Source organism: Haliotis rubra, unplaced genomic scaffold (genome assembly GCF_003918875.1).
Source record: "Haliotis rubra isolate DU_JTF1 unplaced genomic scaffold, ASM391887v1 Scf8, whole genome shotgun sequence".
Classification (NCBI taxonomy): Eukaryota; Metazoa; Mollusca; class Gastropoda; order Lepetellida; family Haliotidae; genus Haliotis; species Haliotis rubra.
Genome location: NW_025767523.1, coordinates 1,935,198 through 1,956,518, shown reverse-complemented (window position 1 = coordinate 1,956,518; position 21,321 = coordinate 1,935,198). Strand labels below are relative to the sequence as shown.

General features: G+C 38.2%; 1 protein-coding gene across 1 annotated transcript; it reads right to left on the bottom strand.

Moving 5' to 3' along the window:
- Positions 1-1,200: 1,200 nt before the first annotated feature.
- Positions 1,201-19,090, bottom strand: LOC124261451 (sex muscle abnormal protein 5-like). Its single transcript, XM_046695765.1, has 5 exons — positions 18,933-19,090; positions 5,240-5,334; positions 4,652-4,780; positions 3,249-3,438; positions 1,201-2,291 (listed from the first exon to the last, which is right to left on the bottom strand). Exons 1-5 carry the CDS (start codon positions 19,008-19,010, stop codon positions 2,124-2,126), a joined length of 660 nt encoding a protein of 219 aa, XP_046551721.1. The 5' UTR covers positions 19,011-19,090; the 3' UTR covers positions 1,201-2,123.
- Between the last annotated feature and the right edge of the window lie 2,231 nt (positions 19,091-21,321).

The following is a 21,321-nucleotide window of genomic DNA, read 5'->3' as shown; positions in this document are numbered from 1 at the left end:
GCGTGAGATGGGGCTTGGGCCCCTTTTGACAGTGGAGGTCTGGGGGGCCTCCCCTATGAAAATCTTTAGATTTAGCCAGGAAATATGCAATGTCTGGGCATACTTAACCAGATAATAAATGGCTACTTACTATAATTCTTTCAAACATTCTAAATTTATAAACATATTTGTATTTTCTAAAAAATCAGAGTTTTTTTAAAGACAAATCGGAGAGTGGATTCATATTTGAAATTCGGAGTGGTTGGCATCTCTGCAAATTGTGGCACCTAAACCTATGGTCCACCTAAACCTATGGGCCACCTGTGCCCACAGCTGATATAAAGAGACAGAGCCCAAATTCCTGTTTGATTACAACGGCTGCTAATTCTGACCTGCACCACTAAACTTCAAAGTTTGCACTTTCACATGTTTTTCCTTTTCTATCAATGTGACTGAAGATCAATTATTGTCTCAACAATTCCGGTTGTTTGATGGACCCATTACAGGGTAATGTTGTTAGTTCAGAAACCCTGTCAACAGGACCAGTCCTATGTTGCAACAACACTTTAGAATAAAGGGGACATTCTCCCAAGGAGATCCAGAATAAATTTGGTCCTCATCAATCCAAGAATGACTAACAGGATTGGCTGGTCTCCAATAGAGATCCAGATTACAACTGGCAATCAGGGCATGCTTCTTGCAAGAACAACTCCCAGCACTGGGTGGTCAGGCACAATAATATCAATGTTATTGCATTCCAGAAGTGGGTAGATTGATGCTCATGATATTAATCACTGGATGTTCTGCTCCAGACCATCTCATGTACAGACCACCATGAAATACAGAGTTGTGCAAAAAGTATTCGGACACTTGAAGTAATTTCCACAGACTTACATGTTAATTTAGTGTAGCATAAATAATTTTCATGAATGTAATTTTCGTAAAATACATGTCAAATTTTGCACATTTGTGAGGAATCATTTTACCGACAATCACATTATTTCTGTTTAACAAACTTATTTATTGAATGGTAACAATTTAATCAACATATGTACAGTGCCGAGAACTCCTTTAACATGGCGGCCTATGGGACTGTGCATTGTGGAACCATACGTAAGTTGATAAATGTGATGCCATTAGTTAAATAGTGGTCGGATAATTGAACTTAAATTATGTGCGCAGAGCAGAGATGATTTCAAATTTGCCTGTCAAATTTGACAAAGATCCATCCTAAACTCACTGCATGAAAAGTATTTATGCTACACTGAAATAACATGTAAGTCTATGGAAATTACGTCAAGTGTCCGAAAATATTTTTTGCATGGGTCTGTACATCCTAGGAACAGGTGGTAACGCTGTAAACAATTTCTTTTGGCAAATTTACGTGTATTTATATGCATCACATACTCATATAATGTACTCCTTATTATTAATCAAAGCACCAGCTTGATGTACAGTGTATAATGTGATTGAATATACTAAGCCAGAAAAGGATCACATGTAAATTCGTCTTCACTCTAACTGGCTCAACCATCTGACTCTTTCTCGAATATGCAAACTGTATTGGCTCTCATGCTCTTTGAGTTCAAGAACATTTATAATACATGTTAGCAAAGTATTTCTGATTTGATAAAAAGATTCAAATGTAAACTATCGACATAAACTATGTGTAGTATTTTAATAAATATCCACTCATGATAATGTGGCTGGCACAAAATTTTGGATATTTGCAACATTATAGATAAAGACCTCTTCACAAAAAATATTAAAAGATGTTGCCTCTTTGCCTATACACTAGCTAAGGTGAAACCTGTTCAAGTGAGCTAAATAACCATAGCATGAGAAACAGCAAGTGCAGTTTTATATATGCATTCTGTAACTGGATAATAAATATTCTGAATACAACAAGCAGCTATGGTTACGTTTTATGATAAGAAAATAAAATAAAATCAATGTAAGCTTTGTAGAAAACAATAAAAAAACAGATATTAAAATGAGAAAACTTGAACTAAACACTTTTTGTAGGTTTGGATTTGCTGGTGACTATCTTCACAAATACAAGTACGCATTGAGTGTTTGGTTTTCATGACACAAGAGATACTAAGAGTCGTTGCCCATATTAGGAAGTCTTTTCACAGAGTCTATCACATTTCTTTCAAGTAGTTGGCTGGCACCAGTCCCTCTCTGCCTTCGATTTCACCACGCCACCAGTGGTCGTCCACCTTCTCCAAAATATTAAGAATATCCCCTTTTTTGAAACTGAGCTCGTCGGCATCGCTCGGTGCGAAGTTGAATGCAGCACGACACTTGCACTGGAAATGTAAAACATATTTTTAAGGTCTTACAAAAATAAATCATCTTCGGGTGAGTGTTTTACGCTGGTTTTAGCAATATTCCAGCAATATTACGTTTTCATTTTCGCTCGACTCATTGGGGGAATCCCTGTACCTATAAATAGCACTAACATCTCCGCACTGAATAAGCTGATTAATTATTTATTGGTTAATATACATTCTAACATTTCATTGGCATGGTGTCATGCCGGGAAGACTAAAATTTATTTTTGAGATTTCCCGGGAAGGCTAAAATGTATAGTTCCGATTTCCCGGGAGAGCTAATTTCCAAGGGAGTTATGCATTGACTTGATCTAGTACCCTACACACGATACCTACACAAAGATGAGCTGTCAGGGTATGGGGGATGGAATCCCTTGACGTGTTGATTAAGCAATACAGCATGCTGAATGGTCAAGGTGAGGATAATCATGACCAATTGATGCACAGAGCACCAAACAGGATTTCCCACACTTTAAGCAAGTCATAGCTGACTTGACATGTGTCCCCTTTGATACTGTTCGTGAACGTATCTGCGTCGACTATCTTGACATATTTTTCCAGATTGGCCTCACAATTCCAATCAGTAATGTCATTCCTGCTAAACGGGGATTCAGTTTCCAAAACAGAATACACACAGTAAGTCGTAATTGACTTTCCGAGAAGAGTGAGTGAGTGAGTGAGTGAGTGAGTGAGCAAGTTTAGTTTTACGCCGCACTCAGCAGTATTCCAGCCATATGGACAATCCAGGGATCAACAGCATGAACATCGATCTGAGCAATTGGGAACGGATGACATGTGTCAACCAAGTCAGTGAGCCTGACCACCCCCGTTAGTCGCCTCTTACGACAAGTATGGGTTACTGAAGATCAATATTCTAACCCAGATCTTCACGGGTACATCACCAACAGGCCACCATGGATCATTTGTACTCACCACAACCCCTCCTTGTCCTGATGTCATGTCACACAGCAGGATCTTTGCTTGGGTATCAAGTCTTGAAACAGACTTGGTTCGATGGTGTGCAATAAGCTGATTTATCGAATCGAACTTCATGTTCCACAGATGGTATTTTCCTGAAGCCTGGTCCTGTAGGATCTTAAAATGCTGAACACCACCTCCATATCTGAAAGGGATTACACAAAAATACTTCAAGAAAGAGACACCTGGAGAATCAAACTTAGCTGCACTGCTTGACAAGCCGACAGGTTAACATTAGTGGTGGTCCGATTAATTGAAATAATCGAAGATTGGTCGCAATGACAAAACGACCAAGCAATCGATCATGTTTTCACATAATCGAACACAAACAATTTTGGACCCCTTGTTTGCAATAACAATATTTTTCAAAAGGTTGATTTTGTCTCTACATTGCATAAGCACTACAAGCTCGTTCCAAGTCATGATTAAATTTATCTTAACAACTCCAGGAAATGTATGTTCCTAACACACTAGTCGGAAATGCTAGAAAAATCCTTTAAAGATGTGAAATAATTTATTTTTTGTGCATTAACAAACATAACCAGGACAATTTGATAAATGACGCTAACCAATTATTTTCAATGATTGATCGGTTGTAATGAACCAATCATCAATTATGAGATTTACACCAATTCCCACCACTAGTTAACACCAAGGTGAACCCATTGCCAAAGATATCATTATGGAAGACCAGGATTGATGAGGGGTTGCACTTCTCAATATAATCCACAACAGGATCAATGCTTCAGCTATAAAGGGGTACAACTCTGCACATTAAAGTGACAGTTTAAACCCACATGTCTCTTATCACCTCTGAACCCCTCTGCTTATTGTTTGTTTGTTTGCTTGATGTTTAACACATCAACAATACAGCTATAGGATGCCAACTACACTTGTCTGATCCTGACAATCCAGTGACCGACATCATGAGCATCAGTCTTCGCAAATTGGGATATCACACCATGCATCATACCACCTGTATAACACGTTCTAAATGAAAACCGCCTCCGTGGTGTAGTGGTTAGAGCGTCCGCCCGGAGAGCGGAAGATCGTGGGTTCGATCCCTGACCGCAAAAGACGTTAAAATATGGTACTTGTTGGTCCCTGCCTGGCGCTCGGCATTAATGGGTACAACAAGGACTGGTTGGCTCGGAGTCAGTATAATGTGTCTGAGTGGGGTATTCATGCTTCACTGCGGCATGGTATCTCAGTGGGCTAGCACTATAAAACCAGCTTAAGTCTGGGCTAGTACAAGCAGCCACACATACACACATGCATGAACGTCGTCATATGAGCGAAATATTCTCAAGCACGACGTTAAACCCAATTTCACCTCAGCTCACCTAAATGAAACTTACTTGACAGAAAGTGAGTGTCCATTGTCATCTGATTCACTTTTGCGGACAAGAAAGGCTCCATCTGGTTGGAAGCCACCACCTATCAGCATGTCCTCTGCAGCTGAACGCATAATCTTACCCTTGTACCATCTGAAATAACAGTTCACAAAGTCAACACAGTTTAGTGGATACTAAAGTGAGTTTAGTTTTACAATGCTTTTAGCAATATTCCAGCAATATCACGGCGGGGGACACCAGAAATGGGCTTCACACATTGTAGTTTTGTACCCATGTGGGGAATCGAACCTGGGTCTTCAGCGTGACAAGCGAATGCTTTAACCACGAGGCTACCCCAACGCCCCTAAAGGATATGAACCATATACACTTAATTCTACAAGGGGATGTGGGTTAGCCTAATGGTTAAAGTGTTTGCTTTTCAAACCAAACACCCAAGTTCGATATCCCACATGGGTACAATGTGTGATGCCCATTTCTGGTGCCCCCTATATTGCTGGAATATTCCTAAAATCGGCATAAAACCATACTCACTCACACACCATCTCAATACTTCAGTTATTTGGTGATTATATGAAATGGTTTTGTACTCACGGTGGCTGATCGAAGTGTATATAGTTTGAAGGAATGTAGCCTTGCTGCCCTTCTAACTCAGCCTTGTACCACTGAGAGTCCTCTGTGTTGAGAATCTGAAACACATGTGATGTACAACAATGCTAAGCAGTCTATATAAATAGGGCATCTTCCCTCGGCATGGAAGTAGTGACTATAAAATCCATTTACCACCCTTGCCAAAGCTAGGTAAGAATGAAGGGGTTATAATTTGGCTGGACTAATGAGACTATGCATAGTCAAAATCCCATTCTGAAATCAACATCCTATTTCTGGACTACCTGACCACTGCCTGCAAATTTCGATGATTTGCTGGATTTGCAGGAGATTTCCCTTATCTTTTCATGTTTATAATCGATGTGCTGAAGTGATCCAATACACTCATCCAGGTTAGACCTGCTTAACTGCAACAGAGACCTTCACTATCGATAAGAGAGTCTTGAATAGGGGACTGTTATTTTATTTCAAGCAAATACAATGATGTGCGAGGTGGACTTAGATTGGTCAATGAGACGTGAAATAAAACAAAACTCATTATGGCTGTGATTGATCCACTAAATTTCACCCTAGTTTGGCAAGGAACTCGACTTTTACAGCTACTTAAGTCCCTTGCCTCTGGAAGATGAAATAAGGCTTTCGACACTAAGGTGAGGTGAGGTGAAATTGGGTTTAACGTCGTGCTTGAAAATATTTCGCTCATATGACGACGTGCATGCGTGTGTATGTGTATGTGTGGCTGCTTGTACTAGCCTAGACTTAAGCTGGTTTTATAGTGCTAGCCCACTGAGATACCATGCCGCAGTGAAGCATGAATATCCCACTCAGACACAGTATACTGACTCCGAGCCGACCAGTCCTTGTTGTACCCATTAATGCCGAAGCCAGGCAGTCGACACTAAGAGGGAAAATCATTTGGTTGCATTTGAAATAGGGCTGGGATAGTTACTCGCATATCCAGGTTGGGTAAATAATTTTCACTAAATCAGAATAAACTACCCAGATCCATTTCATTGCCTGACTGGTCATGTGTAACTGATACATTACATAAATTCATAGAAATGAAATTATAAACCAAACTTACTGGTAATATTTGTTCTTCAATCACATAAATGAGGTTCTTGAGAGGCATTTGGAAGTTGGTGTTCAAGTACAGGCCCATTATCTGTACATCTCACTCTTTCATCTGTTTCTTATCCAATTTATTGTACACACATGCAACACTGGCTTCCTGTACATTTAGTATATATACTCGTTGGTGTATCTTGCTTGTTACAATTCACCTGACGAAGGGGCAAGGAATAGCCCAGAAACGTTGTGACATACAATAACGAAGAAGTTGTCATCCATAATATTTGCGCTTTACTTTTACACAAAAATGAGCATGACAAAATCACTCATTCTAAATAAGTAGAGTGTAACATATCAATCCTTGTAATTTCCAATTCATAAGGAAGATATATGATCATCACTACAAAAAAAAAGTCATAATATGCTCACAAAAGAAATCTGAGGGTCATTTTTGTTTAAAGCTTTCTATAAAATATTCAACATAGATACAACATGAACAAGCTTAAATCATGCTTATTGCCATCGGTAATTAAATTATCCAGAAACTAGTCTCTGACATGTTTATATTTGAGTATAGAGTCCAAAAGCATCCCAAGAATGATCTTTGGCCATCTATGTCATTGTACATGCTCCCAAGAAGAACAGTTGAAGTAAGGATTGATTTTGAAATGATCCTTTTTACTCAACTCAACCCTTACCCATAACCATGGCAACGTTCGGGATGTTGACTGTTCATGATGTTCCTGTGATTTTGATACAAGACTGACTGACTGAGTTTGGTTTTACGTCGCTTTTACCAATATTCCAACATCACGGCAGGGGATACTAGAAATGGGCTTCACACATTGTGCCCATGTGGGGATTCGAACCCGGGTCTTCGGTGTGACGAGCTGTGTAGGCTACCCCACCGCCCCTTTGATACAAGAAGCTGAATAAAGGTCAAAGACAGTCAATGGCAAAAGTCAGTAAGATTAAAAAAGGAAACCCGTCACAATAGTATGTCCTATATGAGGATACGATGTTGTGATGGTTTTCCTTTTTGTTGCAATGACACAGATTACACCCCTGCACTTTCAACACTGTTTAGGGACCGTTCATAATTTATGGCTGTTTGGGGGTGAGGGGGAAGGAGAGGAGAGAATTGATTTTGAGGGGGGTCACCCATTTTGTTCTGGGGAGATGGGAGGGTGTCATCTATTTTGAACACATGTACTGAGGGGTGGTCAGCAATTCTGTACATAATATATTTTCAAATTATACTTAAAAATTATAGGAGGGGGGGGGGTCATTGATTTTGTACATGACATGCAGGGGGGTTCACTTACTTTGTACATAACTTTTAGGGGGGTTATTCACATTGCACATGCTTCTCCATAAAAATCATCCATAAAATAAAATTGGTCTGGCCTTGATGTGATGCAATACATACTTTGTTGTAACCTGAAAGGCGTAGAATGTTCTTCTGACAACACACGGTGCTGGGTAAAGGTTGGTTACACAAAGGGCTTTGACAGGAGTATTTACACCAGATAAGAGAGAGCTGATGACAGACATTGAATGAGCTTGCTCACTGCCTGTAAGTGCTACCTAATAGCATGAACAGATTCAAGGAAAACCATTATTTCACTCCTCCCTAGACAAACAACTAGTCTCTGAAATGAACATATTTTACAGAAAAAAAGCTCATAGTGAAAAAACTAAAATATAATGAAAAGGAGCCCTGAGACTTTCTTCATTTTCAGAAGCTGTGGAAATCTAGACTTGCCACATTTTCTAGACTTGTGTGGGCTTTCTTGAATATATTTGCTTCAGAGTCAGTATGACAGACTAACTCCTCCCTTACCCAAAACAAAACAGAATATAGTGGAACTCTATATGTAATTAGGACAAAAGTAAGTAAATACAGGGCTCGATTTAGTGCTTTGTTCCTTGCACTGGTGCTAACCAATATTACAAAGTTACAAAGTGCAACCTAGTTATTAGTCTAACTTGCTCCAGGTGCAAGTAAATTTTTGAGGGGGTAAACTTCTAAATAAAACATCTAAATAATTCAATAGCATATTTCCTTAATTACATATTGCAATAAAAGCAATGGAATTTGGCTGGTGCAACTGTTTATCTTAGGTTGCACTTGGTGCAAGTAGGTTAACATCTCTTAAATCGAGCCCTGAAATACAAATCAAGGCCCAGTTCCACAATGATATCTTACACCATAGCCCTAGGATGGTCTCAATCGTAGGTCTAACAGGGTTTTACGTAGTGCTGTTACGATGCACCGAGCTATTGATAGACTGCAATTGTTGAGTCTCCGATAGCAATTTATCAATGGTAGAAATGAGAAACTATTGATGTATCAATATTATATGTGACTATCAATAGTTTAGTAATTGACTTCTGTTGATAAATGCGCAGCGCAAATTACAGGAAGTACCAGATTTGTTCACTTTGATTATCCGCCCCTCTTACCTCTTGAACAAACATGGCGGTGAACACGGCATACCAGTCAGAGTTTGAAATTGTGAATAACAATAAGTTATGTTTCAACTGTTTACTTGATCTGGGTTTCAAGTTACTTGTCAGTTATTAAAACAGACTGAAAAAGTGAAACTACTTTAAATTGTTTTTCTTTCATATTGACTATACATTCATTTGGGAAATGACTTCAAATGAGACAATTCAAGGAGAAAAAGACTATTGCAATAGTCCAGTATGCACTAATGAAGAGAATGGATGCAGAAGAAAAATTCGAGTCGTGAGGGATGCACAATATTATTCTTTGTACTGACAACGCATCATTTTTTCATCCACCAGTCCATATGATCAAAGATTCATTCCAGGCTCTAAAGAAATTATCAAAACGTACAGTTCTCTACACCATTACTTCACACTGGACCCTAACACTGGCTGCAAGAACCCCTAACACTAATAACTGGGGTTCCCCGGGACCCCCATCCCGGGGACCCCCATATTTGTGAGTCGAGGTAAAACCCTGGTCTGCTTCCCTGGTTGAAGATGCACTCAGGGCTTGTATCAATTTCGGTCCCTGTGATAAAGGCTGTCGGTAATACCAGGGAGACTATATAACGGTGAGTGGTCACTCCTCGAAAAGCCCCTTAGCGTATGCCTCAGTTTGTCACGAGACCATTGTAGCCAATATGGCGGCAGCTTAGTTTTCAAGATTGAGCCCGGTTTATTTTCAACAGCTGATTACATTTGCTGAGTGTTGTGACAACTGAAAACCTACATGTAGAAGATAAGTTACCTATTCTGTCACTTCATTTTAAGTCAAATAATTGTTATTAGTGTCAGTATTAGTACAGTAGATTTGTAGTAAAGTTTCAAGTCGGCATGTTGTAGCTCACTGGCTTCAGTTCTCAGTACACAGCATATGAAAAAAGAAAGACTAAATTCTATCGCTTAGTTATTTTTCTAAAAACTTCTTTCACATACACCTTTAATTTTTTACCATCAGATGAAAGGTGTTTGCAAGTAATAGTGATAGTTTTATAATTTAAAAAAATTTGTTAGGGTGTACTTGAGGTGTGTGAAAAATATGACATATCGCCGATCTGATCGATATCTGAATTAACTACTAATGTAAAAAATGTCTCAAAGTAGATTTTTAAAAACAGGACAGATGATGTTAACAGATGTGTTCTAGTGATAGTTTTGCATTCTTTAACATGTTTGGCGAGGGATGGCCGTGGTGGATCATTTATTCTTTCATTCATTCACTTATGTATTTCTTTCTTTTATTCGTTTTCTTTATTTCTTTCATACACATATCATTCTTTCTCTTAATTCATTCATTCATTGTAAAATTTTGACTGATACAATAAACTGGCTGAAGTACTGTTAAACGCAGCCGAAGTTGTGCTGGGAACGAACCAAGTAACTGTGTGCGTTGGAGCATGACGAGGCACACGCTAATTAGTACAAATGGTAAAGAAAGCAAGTGAGTGACCTATCCCTGTTGTAGAGTATCCCTGGTACAAGTGGTAAAGAAAGCAAGTGAGTGACCTATCCCTGTTGTAGAGTATCCCTGGTACAAATGGTAAAGAAAGCAAGTGAGTGACCTATCCCTGTTGTAGAGTATCCCTGGTACAAGTGGTAAAGAAAGCAAGTGAGTGACCTATCCCTGTTGTAGAGTATCCCTGGTACAAGTGGTAAAGAAAGCAAGTGAGTGACCTATCCCTGTTGTAGAGTATCCCTGGTACAAGTGGTAAAGAAAGCAAGTGAGTGACCTATCCCTGTTGTAGAGTATCCCTGGTACAAGTGGTAAAGAAAGCAAGTGAGTGACCTATCCCTGTTGTAGAGTATCCCTGGTGCAAGTGGTAGAAGAAAGCAAGTGAGTGACCTATCCCTGTTGTAGAGTATCCCTGGTACAAGTGGTAAAGAAAGCAAGTGAGTGACCTATCCCTGTTGTAGAGTATCCCTGGTACAAGTGGTAAAGAAAGCAAGTGAGTGACCTATCCCTGTTGTAGAGTATCCCTGGTACAAGTGGTAAAGAAAGCAAGTGAGTGACCTATCCCTGTTGTAGAGTATCCCTGGTACAAGTGGTAAAGAAAGCAAGTGAGTGACCTATCCCTGTTGTAGAGTATCCCTGGTACAAGTGGTAAAGAAAGCAAGTGAGTGACCTATCCCTGTTGTAGAGTATCCCCCTGGTAGCAAGTGGTGAAAGAGTATCCCTGGCAAGCAAGTGAGTGACCTATCCCTGTTGTAGAGTATCCCTGGTACAAGTGGTAAAGAAAGCAAGTGAGTGACCTATCCCTGTTGTAGAGTATCCCTGGTACAAATGGTAAAGAAAGCAAGTGAGTGACCTATCCCTGTTGTAGAGTATCCCTGGTACAAGTGGTAAAGAAAGCAAGTGAGTGAGTGTTGTAGAGTATCCCTGGTACAGAGTGGTAAAGAAAGCCTGAGTGACCTATCCCTGTTGTAGAGTATCCCTGGTACAAGTGGTAAAGAAAGCAAGTGAGTGACCTATCCCTGTTGTAGAGTATCCCTGGTACAAGTGGTAAAGAAAGCAAGTGAGTGACCTATCCCTGTTGTAGAGTATCCCTGGTACAAATGGTAAAGAAAGCAAGTGAGTGACCTATCCCTGTTGTAGAGTATCCCTGGTACAAGTGGTAAAGAAAGCAAGTGAGTGACCTATCCCTGTTGTAGAGTATCCTGGTACAAGTGGTAAAGAAAGCAAGTGAGTGACCTATCCCTGTTGTAGAGTATCCCCCTGGTAAAGAAAGCAAGTGAGTGACCTATCCCTGTTGTAGAGTATCCCTGGTACAAATGGTAAAGAAAGCAAGTGAGTGACCTATCCCTGTTGTAGAGTATCCCTGGTACAAGTGGTAAAGAAAGCAAGTGAGTGACCTATCCCTGTTGTAGAGTATCCCTGGTACAAGTGGTAAAGAAAGCAAGTGAGTGACCTATCCCTGTTGTAGAGTATCCCTGGTACAAGTGGTAAAGAAAGCAAGCGGAGTGACCTATCCCTGTTGTAGAGTATCCCTGGTACAAGTGGTAAAGAAAGCAAGTGAGTGACCTATCCCTGTTGTAGAGTATCCCTGGTACAAGTGGTAAAGAAAGCAAGTGAGTGACCTATCCTGTTGTAGAGTATCCCTGGTACAAGTGGTAAAGAAAGCAAAGTGAGTGACCTATCCCTGTTGTAGAGTATCCCTGGTACAAATGGTAAAGAAAGCAAGTGAGTGACCTATCCCTGTTGTGGTAAAGAGTATCCCTGGTACAAATGGTAAAGAAAGCAAGTGAGTGACCTATCCCTGTTGTAGAGTATCCCTGGTACAAGTGGTAAAGAAAGCAAAGTGAGTGACCTATCCCTGTTGTAGAGTATCCCTGGTACAAAGTGGTAAAGAAAGCAAGTGAGTGACCTATCCCCTGTTGTAGAGAGTATCCCTGGTACAAGTGGTAAAGAAAGCAAGTGAGTGACCTATCCCTGTTGTAGAGTATCCCTGGTACAAATGGTAAAGAAAGCAAGTGAGTGACCTATCCCTGTTGTAGAGTATCCCTGGTACAAATGGTAAAGAAAGCAAGTGAGTGACCTATCCCTGTTGTAGAGTATCCCTGGTACAAATGGTAAAGAAAGCAAGTGAGTGACCTATCCCTGTTGTAGAGTATCCCTGGTACAAGTGGTAAAGAAAGCAAGTGAGTGACCTATCCCTGTTGTAGAGTATCCCTGGTACAAATGGTAAAGAAAGCAAGTGAGTGACCTATCCCTGTTGTAGAGTATCCCTGGTACAAATGGTAAAGAAAGCAAGTGAGTGACCTATCCCTGTTGTGGTAGAGTATCCCTGGTACAAATGGTAAAGAAAGCAAGTGAGTGACCTATCCCCGTTGTAGAGTATCCCTGGTACAAATGGTAAAGAAAGCAAGTGAGTGACCTATCCCTGTTGTAGAGTATCCTTGGTAATACTAAATCAATTTGTTGTGCAATTTTTGTAAATGTGTATTACAAATGTGTATTTCTCTTTGATATAATCAGGTATTCTCTGTTCTATTCTATTGTTTAGTACACACAGGTCATCTGACAAAATATACATGACATGCTGTCAATTACATTCTTCCCCAAGAGTATCATTTCAACGAAAGCATTATGAGAAGAAAACTAATCTAAAGGCAGCCGCCATCATGTAACCTGAACCATGTTAACAAATCCTTGTCTCACATTCTTGAACCACACGCCTCAGAACACTAAACAAGATCCACTTGCCCACATAGTGTCACAGTCTACAATCTCTATACATCATGCAATGAAACTGACACATACACTCTCTACTTCTCTTCAACTGCCCAATTTTGAAATGTAATCTTAAAATACCTCTGAATATAAGAAAACATACATTATAAGTGATTTATATTTTTTTTCCTCCTGCCTTGAAGTTTTCTGAGGACAAAATGGTGAAAAAACAAGAAATAAAATTGGTCTGGCCTTATACCTAAAAAGCAAAACACCACATATGAAGTGTAATGCTGTAGTGTATGCCCATTTTCCAGTTATCTAGCTCACTCGATACCAGAGTCCCAGATAAGGCTAAGCATGATCTGGTAAAAATATGCATAGAATTATGCATTGAAAAATACATGTGGGTACAGTACCCACATGAGCTAAATCTTATCTGGAGGTCTGGTTATTTTATTTGTTGGTTGGCTTTCTTGCTGTCTAAAACCAGCATCATGATCACATAGACTTTTACATGATGTATAATTCCTGTGTATTTGACTCAACAATTTTCTAAAAATACTCAAAAATATTTTCACATAAGTTAAATCTGACACAATATTTATATTAACTAAATGTTCCTTTTAAGCTTGGAGTTGTTGCAAGAAGAAGTTAAATTAGGTTAAAATAAAATCACTGGTATGTCCCCATTCCATTATATTTAAGCATGTTATGAATGAAATGAGTGAATGAGTTCAGTTTTTACACCACAATATATACACAGTTTTAAACTAACAATATTTCAGTACATACGGCGGGTTCACCAGAAATGGGCTTCACACATTGTGCCCAATGGGGAATCAAACCCAGGTCTTCGGCATGACAAGCAAATACTTTAACACCTAGGCTACTCCCAATCACCAGTTATGAATGAATTGACTAATTAATATAAATATGTAATATAAATTGTAATTACATAATATCACACACATATGCTTTCACATATCCCTTCATTATTTTGAATTATAATGGAATTATTTTTATTGACAAAAATAATTTCAAGACTCGTGAAATGGTTTCCAAAAATATTTACTCGCGAAATACCATGATTTGCCATGGATAAAACAATTTACAACTTTCAATTTCAACTTGACTGATGAATGTATTAGTCTCAGTGACTGAGAAAAGTCAGGTGGGACTTCACATACAGACAAAGAGTTTACAATTTTCCCAAAATAAATACATTAACAAAAACTGTATCATGTTCACTGTATATTTGTGAGGATATGTTATATTCTTAAATAGATTTCACTCTTTCATTTGATATTAAAAACATATTTTTTTCAGGTTGACAACCTGACAACGATAGTCTGGACCATGAAAACAACTGAATGACAACATAAGCAAAAACAAGCAAATCACTTAACCGATTAATTTAGCATGCTAAGTCAGATGGCAAGCACAGGTTTTTGTGAATCAGTTCCAACATAGTATCCTTCGCGATTGATGCGCAGTAAACAACATACAAGATTAATCCCCTGTGATGTAACATTGTCAGCTTTCTAGTAGTCATGTGTTCATGCCATCAAACACTTGATCAGGTCAGTGTTTAGAATCACATCACCGACAGCTCATGCTTGCTACAAATGGTGGTAAAGCAAGTGAGTGACCTATCCCCTGTTGTAGAGTATCCCTGGTACAAATGGTAAAGAAAGCAAGTGAGTGACCTATCCCTGTTGTAGAGTATCCCTGGTACAAGTGGTAAAGAAAGCAAGTGAGTGACCTATCCCCGTTGTAGAGTATCCCTGGTACAAATGGTAAAGAAAGCAAGTGAGTGACCTATCCCCGTTGTAGAGTATCCCTGGTACAAATGGTAAAGAAAGCAAGTGAGTGACCTATCCCTGTTGTAGAGTATCCTTGGTAATACTAAATCAATTTGTTGTGCAATTTTTGTAAATGTGTATTACAAATGTGTATTTCTCTTTGATATAATCAGGTATTCCTCTGTTCTATTCTATTGTTTAGTACACACAGGTCATCTGACAAAATATACATGACATGCTGTCAATTACATTCTTCCCCAAGAGTATCATTTCAACGAGCATTATGAGAAGAAAACTAATCTAAAGGCAGCGTCATCACGAACCTGAACCATGTTAACAAATCCTTGTCTCACATTCTTGGAACTAATACGCTTCAGAACACTAAACAAGATCCACTTGCCCACATAGTGTCACAGTCTACAATCTCTATACATCATGCAATGAAACTGACACATACACTCTCTACTTCCTCTTCAACTGCCCAATTTTGAAATGTAATCTTAAAATACCTCTGAATATAAGAAAACATACATTATAAGTGATTTATATTTTTTTTTCCTCCTGCCTTGAAGTTTTCTGAGGACAAAAATCCGTAAAACAAGAAATAAAATTGGTCTGGCCTTATACGAAAAAGCAAAAACACCACATATGAAGTGTAATGCTGTAGTGTATGCCCATTTTCCAGCACTAGCTCACTCGATACCAGAGTCCCAGATAAGCTGCGTATCTGGGTAAAATATGCATAGAATTATGCATTGAAAAAAATACAGTGGGTACAGTACCCACATGAGCTAAATCTTATCTGGAGGTCTGGTTATTTTATTTGGTTGGCTTTCTTGCTGTCTAAACCAGCATCATGATCACATAGACTTTTACATGATGTATAATTCCTGTGTATTTGACTCAACAATTTTCTAAAAATACTCAAAAAATATTTTCACATAAGTTAAATCTGACACAATATTTATATTAACTAAATGTTCCTTTAAGCTTGGAGTTGTTGCAAGAAGAAGTTAAATTAGGTTAAATAAAATCACTGGTGTATGTCCCCATTCCATTATATTTAAGCATGTTATGAATGAATTGAGTGAATGAGTTCAGTTTTACACCACAATATACACAGTTTTAAACTAACAATATTTCAGTAATATTACGGCTGGGTTCACCAGAAATGGGCTTCACACATTGTGCCCAAGTGGGGAATCAAACCCAGGTCTTCGGCATGACAAGCAAATACTTTAACACCTAGGCTACCCCACCGCCAGTTATGAATGAATTGACTAATTAATATAAATATGTAATATGTAAATTGTAATTACAATATCACACATATGCTTTCACATATCCCTTCATTATTTTGAATTATAATGGAATTATTTTATTGACAAAATAATTTCAAGACTCGTAAATGGTTTCCAAAAATATTTACTGCGAGTCACCATGATTTGCCATGGATAAAACAATTTACAACTTTCAATTTCAACTTGACTGATGAATGTATTAGTCTCAGTGACTGAGAAAAGTCAGGTGGGACTTCACATACAGACAAAGAGTTTACAATTTTCCCAAAATAAATACATTAACAAAAACTGTATCATGTTCACTGTATATTTGTGAGGATATGTTATATTCTTAAATAGATTTCACTCTTTCATTTGATATTAAAAACATATTTTTTTACAGAAATCACAATCAGATCTACTCTACTGACACCTTGAAATGAAACTTTGTACATACATCATCAATGACACGTAAAGAGTCAGAATTGTTTATATCTGATCATTATTTGTCCATGCATTATATTTGCTATCAAACACAGCAAGATGTTGGGATGTCTTCATGTCAGGTTTGCTGATCTCCAATTGCAACTCATTAAAGTCACTATTTCACACCAGACTTCTAAATAAATAATGTATTTCTCTCAATAATACTAACCATCAGCCCTCAGGGAAGCTATCCTATAATTTATTCCAAAAAGTTACAAATTAAGATTACAATATTAAATTAAAAATTTCGAATGAATTAATGCAACATTACATTAAATTGACTGTCGTGCCCTCTACTAGCCGAACATTATTTCAAGCAAACCCCATAGAGTTATGTCCCTTGGAGCACTCTTTACAAATATCCTACGCACAACTTGTGATTGAAACCAGTTTGGCAAACACTGACAACACCGCGTGCAACAGTTTTCGTTTCACGGAGCAGTTGAATACATTCCATATATGGCAAGTGTTATCAGTTTGGAAGCTGTTTACCGTAAAGTTTCAATTATCGATTCAGGCCAGTCGTAAGGGATGATATGTCTTATATTACATCAATGGAAGCTAAAGTGAGTGCATATGCACCAATATATATAATTTAAGCCAAAATATTGTTGAAAATGTGTGACACTGTGCATTTAAACTGTTCCAATGACTGATAATATGCCAAAGAGTTACTATCATTGTGATTACTTTACAATAATATGCAGTAAACATGGTGACAACAGCAAAAATAATAAGAACGCATTATAATATTTATTCATTGTACAATAATAGTATCATTTCATCTGACCACTGCATTAAGTTTAATTTAAGCTATTTTATTAGATATGTTTCCACCGGATTATTGGTCTTATCATGATCAACGGAGTAAAATGTGTGAACAGCTGATTTCTATTTCCAGCTAGTTTTATGAGACAATTACAGATGTTATCTCAATCTATGTTCATAAATAGCTATGCCTTGCATAACAGGAAATATATTTTCACTGATATTGATATCTAAATCTTTAACGAAGTAAACCAATAGGCAAGTGTTTCATAGTGGATGCCTTTTAACATGTTTAATATCAGCCAAAAAACATTTAAACAAGCCTTCAATGGGAATGCATTAATTTTTAATGCTGCTATTTTGTCAGGAAGCCAAGGTATCTGACTTGTGATTAGAGTGTCTATGGTTTGGTTCCAAGCGTGAAACCAGGAAATGTTATTGCTACATGTTTCAGTTTGTTCGTGTAACAGGATGGTGGCTTTCAAAGTAACCAAGTCTTCAGAGGGAAAGTTAATGTCTAAATGCCATGGTCCTAAATATTTGACCTACATCAAGACAACCTGACAACGATAGTCTGGACCATGAAAACAACTGAATGACAACATAAGCAAAAACAAGCAAATCACTTAACCGATTAATTTAGCATGCTAAGTCAGATGGCAAGCACAGGTTTTTGTGAATCAGTTCCAACATAGTATCCTCGCGATTGGATGCGTGTGCAACACCACATAAGATTAATCCCAGTGATGTAACATTGTCAGCTTTCTAGTAGTCATGTGTTCATGCCATCAAACACTTGATCAGGTCAGTGTTTAGAATCACATCACCGGACAGCTCATGCTTGCAGCACCAAAAACAAGTTGGGTCTAGTGGACTCAAGTTTACGAAGTCATTTGATATTAAAAACATATTTTTTTACAGAAATCACAATCAGTCATGTTGTCATGTTGTAAGTATGGTCAGAAATGTATTCCGATGTGTGGAAATTAATCTAACCATTTGTCACTTTGTACAGACAAGCTGCAATTTTTCATAAATAATCTTTTCTCAAAACTTGTGGCGGTTTTATAATCTCCGTGAAGAATTTAACCGAGAATGACATTTGACAGAGGGTGAGACAACCGGCTATGTATTCTAACACACCAATTGTACACTGTTACCAAACCTAAAGGAAAGAGTTCCTTCCGTTCCCCTCTAAACTCTAAACCAAACTCTAAACCTAACCCTAAACCTAGCCCTAAATTAAATTTTGGACTTTTAATCATTTTGTGAGTTCTCTAGTAATTGTTGTGTTAAGTTTTGTTTATAATTCTAGAATATTTATACATATTATTTGGGATGGGGGAACGGGAGGAACTCTTACCCAAGCGATGACTCATTCTGCAACTGAATTATCATACCATTGTATGAAATGTAGAGTAGACTAGCTTAGTCAACACTGACACTCCGTCAGTGACAGATCCAGGAAGGAGGAAGTGAATTACATGAACTAATTCTGTTAACAAGAAGAAATATGTCACCTTTACAGTTCATATTCATGTGTAACTACATGCCACGATGCATGTGTGTACAATATTGTTAAATACCTTCAATGTGACTCCCTTCGGAAACGAAAGTTCGTCGGGCTGACTTGCCGTGAACTCATAGGCTGCAACCCCCTCCATCTTGTTTGTTGTGACAAGAGTTGCGTACCCTGGTAAGCTGGTTACCGTCTCCCTTTGCGCGTCGTCAAACCGTTTATTGAGAAATGAGAGATGGAGCCCAGCTTTGGTACCCAAGTTTCCCTGCAAATCTTATTCAAGTTACAAAGATAACACAAAACTAATAGAACTATCAGTTATGTTTCACTATAATTCACATACACTATTAGGTTTTGACTAAATGTTGTAGTTTGATAAAGTCCAAAGTTCACATGCGACTGCGTTTTGTCTTCGAATTAAAGATGGTGAAGAAGTCACTGGTGGTTGCGTATTATAATAGAAGAACTAGTTCAAAAGCAGACGGGCCTCTCCCTTTCTAAAAATAACAAAGTTACCGGGCTGGTACATTTCCCATAATGCATCAGACACGTGTTTTGGTTGACAATATGAGAAGAGTGTAAACATCCACAAAAATCATGAAGAGCTCAAAAACGATAGGTGACAGTCCACCCAGAGAGACATTTGTCTTCAAATATAGCCTTTCTGTCTTTGCTGCAGTTGTGGCAGAGTCGGGTAAGACATTTGGAGGTTACCGGTGTATCGTTAGTACAAATTACCTTACGTGTCCTCTTCAGCAATATTCGGGCACTGCATCAGAGATCCTTGCGACCTTTGGACTGTAATAGATTGTGAAAAATATAGTTGCAGCTGTATATTCAATAGTTTTTTAGGTGTTTTCATGTCAGATGCACTTTTGATGTTATGTTTTATTATTTTAGCAGCGTTTAAATTGAAGTTTTCAGTTGACTGTGACTGTGTGAGTTCCTAGCTGAGAGCTGCGATTTGGTCCAACTGTCATGACATGACCCAGCATCGTGTATTATCTATAGCTATTTGCGTCCTAGTTTTCATTGACCCGATGAAGGAGTAAGCATCTATTCCGAAATGTCATGTTCCTCACATTACAGAAGTTGACATGTATCACTTCGAAATGCCATTCAAAGTCTTTAAAGGGGCATTAATTTATTGCTTCAACCAGAGACCCTATAATAAAGGGTTTATTATATGGTCTCTGCTTCGATGGAGCAGTCACACCTAGCACTCACTTGCTGACATGAGACGATTTGTTGGAGGATGCAGCTGCAGAGGCCCAGATAAGCTGCGTATCCGGGTAAAATACGCATAGAATTACGCATTGAAAAATAATTGTTGCGTACCAATGCAATTACGCAATGTTAGATACGCAAAAAGTTTAAAACAAATGCGTACGGAATCGATTGCTATCAAGTTGTACTGTTAGTATAGGACAAGTGTTGTAATGTCAGTATAGGATGAGTGATTTTTTATGAAATATTTTCCATCATATTTAAGTTGGTTTTGATTAGGTATGACATAAGGCAGAACATACCTGCTTAGTAAACTTGCTCAATGACATAATACTTAGGTAAAGTGACTGAAATATGCACATATTCAAAAGCAGTGGGTAACGGAAATTGAAATACCCACTCAACATTCATAATACCCACTCCCAAAAAATACAGTGGGTACAGTACCCACATGAGCTAAATCTTATCTGGAGCTCTGCAGCTGAGTGTGACATAAGACTGGGTAGCCGAGAGACCCGATGCGGTCAGATATATACATTCAGGGTCATGTCTTAATTGACAGTATAGGACCGCATCACGGCTCTCGGAGAAAGACTGGGCTACTGTCTGTAGTGAAAGCAGACATAAACTTTGAGATAATGTACGCATACCAATTAAATACAATAAATACCAATGCAATTTCTTCATCCTAAACAAGCAGACGAAAAGAATGGTGGATGCCCATCATGCTATTATTTTTTAAATATTCTTGATAGTTCAAGTTTTATTTTAATAGATATTCCAGCAGTGCAAGCATTTTCAGAAATTTCTGATGCATGGATGGTATATATGATATGAATGAGACTGATCTGGATCCCATTTCTTTTTGCACCTTGATATTTAATCATGTCATGTAACAGCTAGTGTCTTGTCAGTTGACTTATAATATTGAAAACACATTTCATTTATCTGAGGCTGTAAACAAAATAACCCCCATTTTGACATTGTTATAATATCTTTCAATCGTAACATTTTTAATATATGGGAGATGAAACTAAACTTCAAAATATTCCAGAGGGACATATTTTGCAGCCAGTTGTGAAAAACCTGAACTGTTAGTGACCGTTCATTGGGGTGGGGGTGTGGGTGTGGGTGGGATGTTTGTGATGATTTTTAAGGGGTGTCACCCATTTGGTTCTGGGAGGAAGCAGTTTGTGCACATTACTTTGTGCAGCAATTGTTCATAAAAA

Coding starts and splice junctions, on each gene's coding strand:
- LOC124261451 (XM_046695765.1), bottom strand. CDS start 19,010: ATGGAGGGGGTTGCAGCCTATGAGTTCACGGCAAGTCAGCCCGACGAA. Junction 5,335..18,932: donor CGAAGGGAGTCACATTGAAG/GTATTTAACAAT, acceptor CATGTGTTTCAG/ATTCTCAACACAGAGGACTC. Junction 4,781..5,239: donor ATACACTTCGATCAGCCACC/GTGAGTACAAAA, acceptor CTGTTATTTCAG/ATGGTACAAGGGTAAGATTA.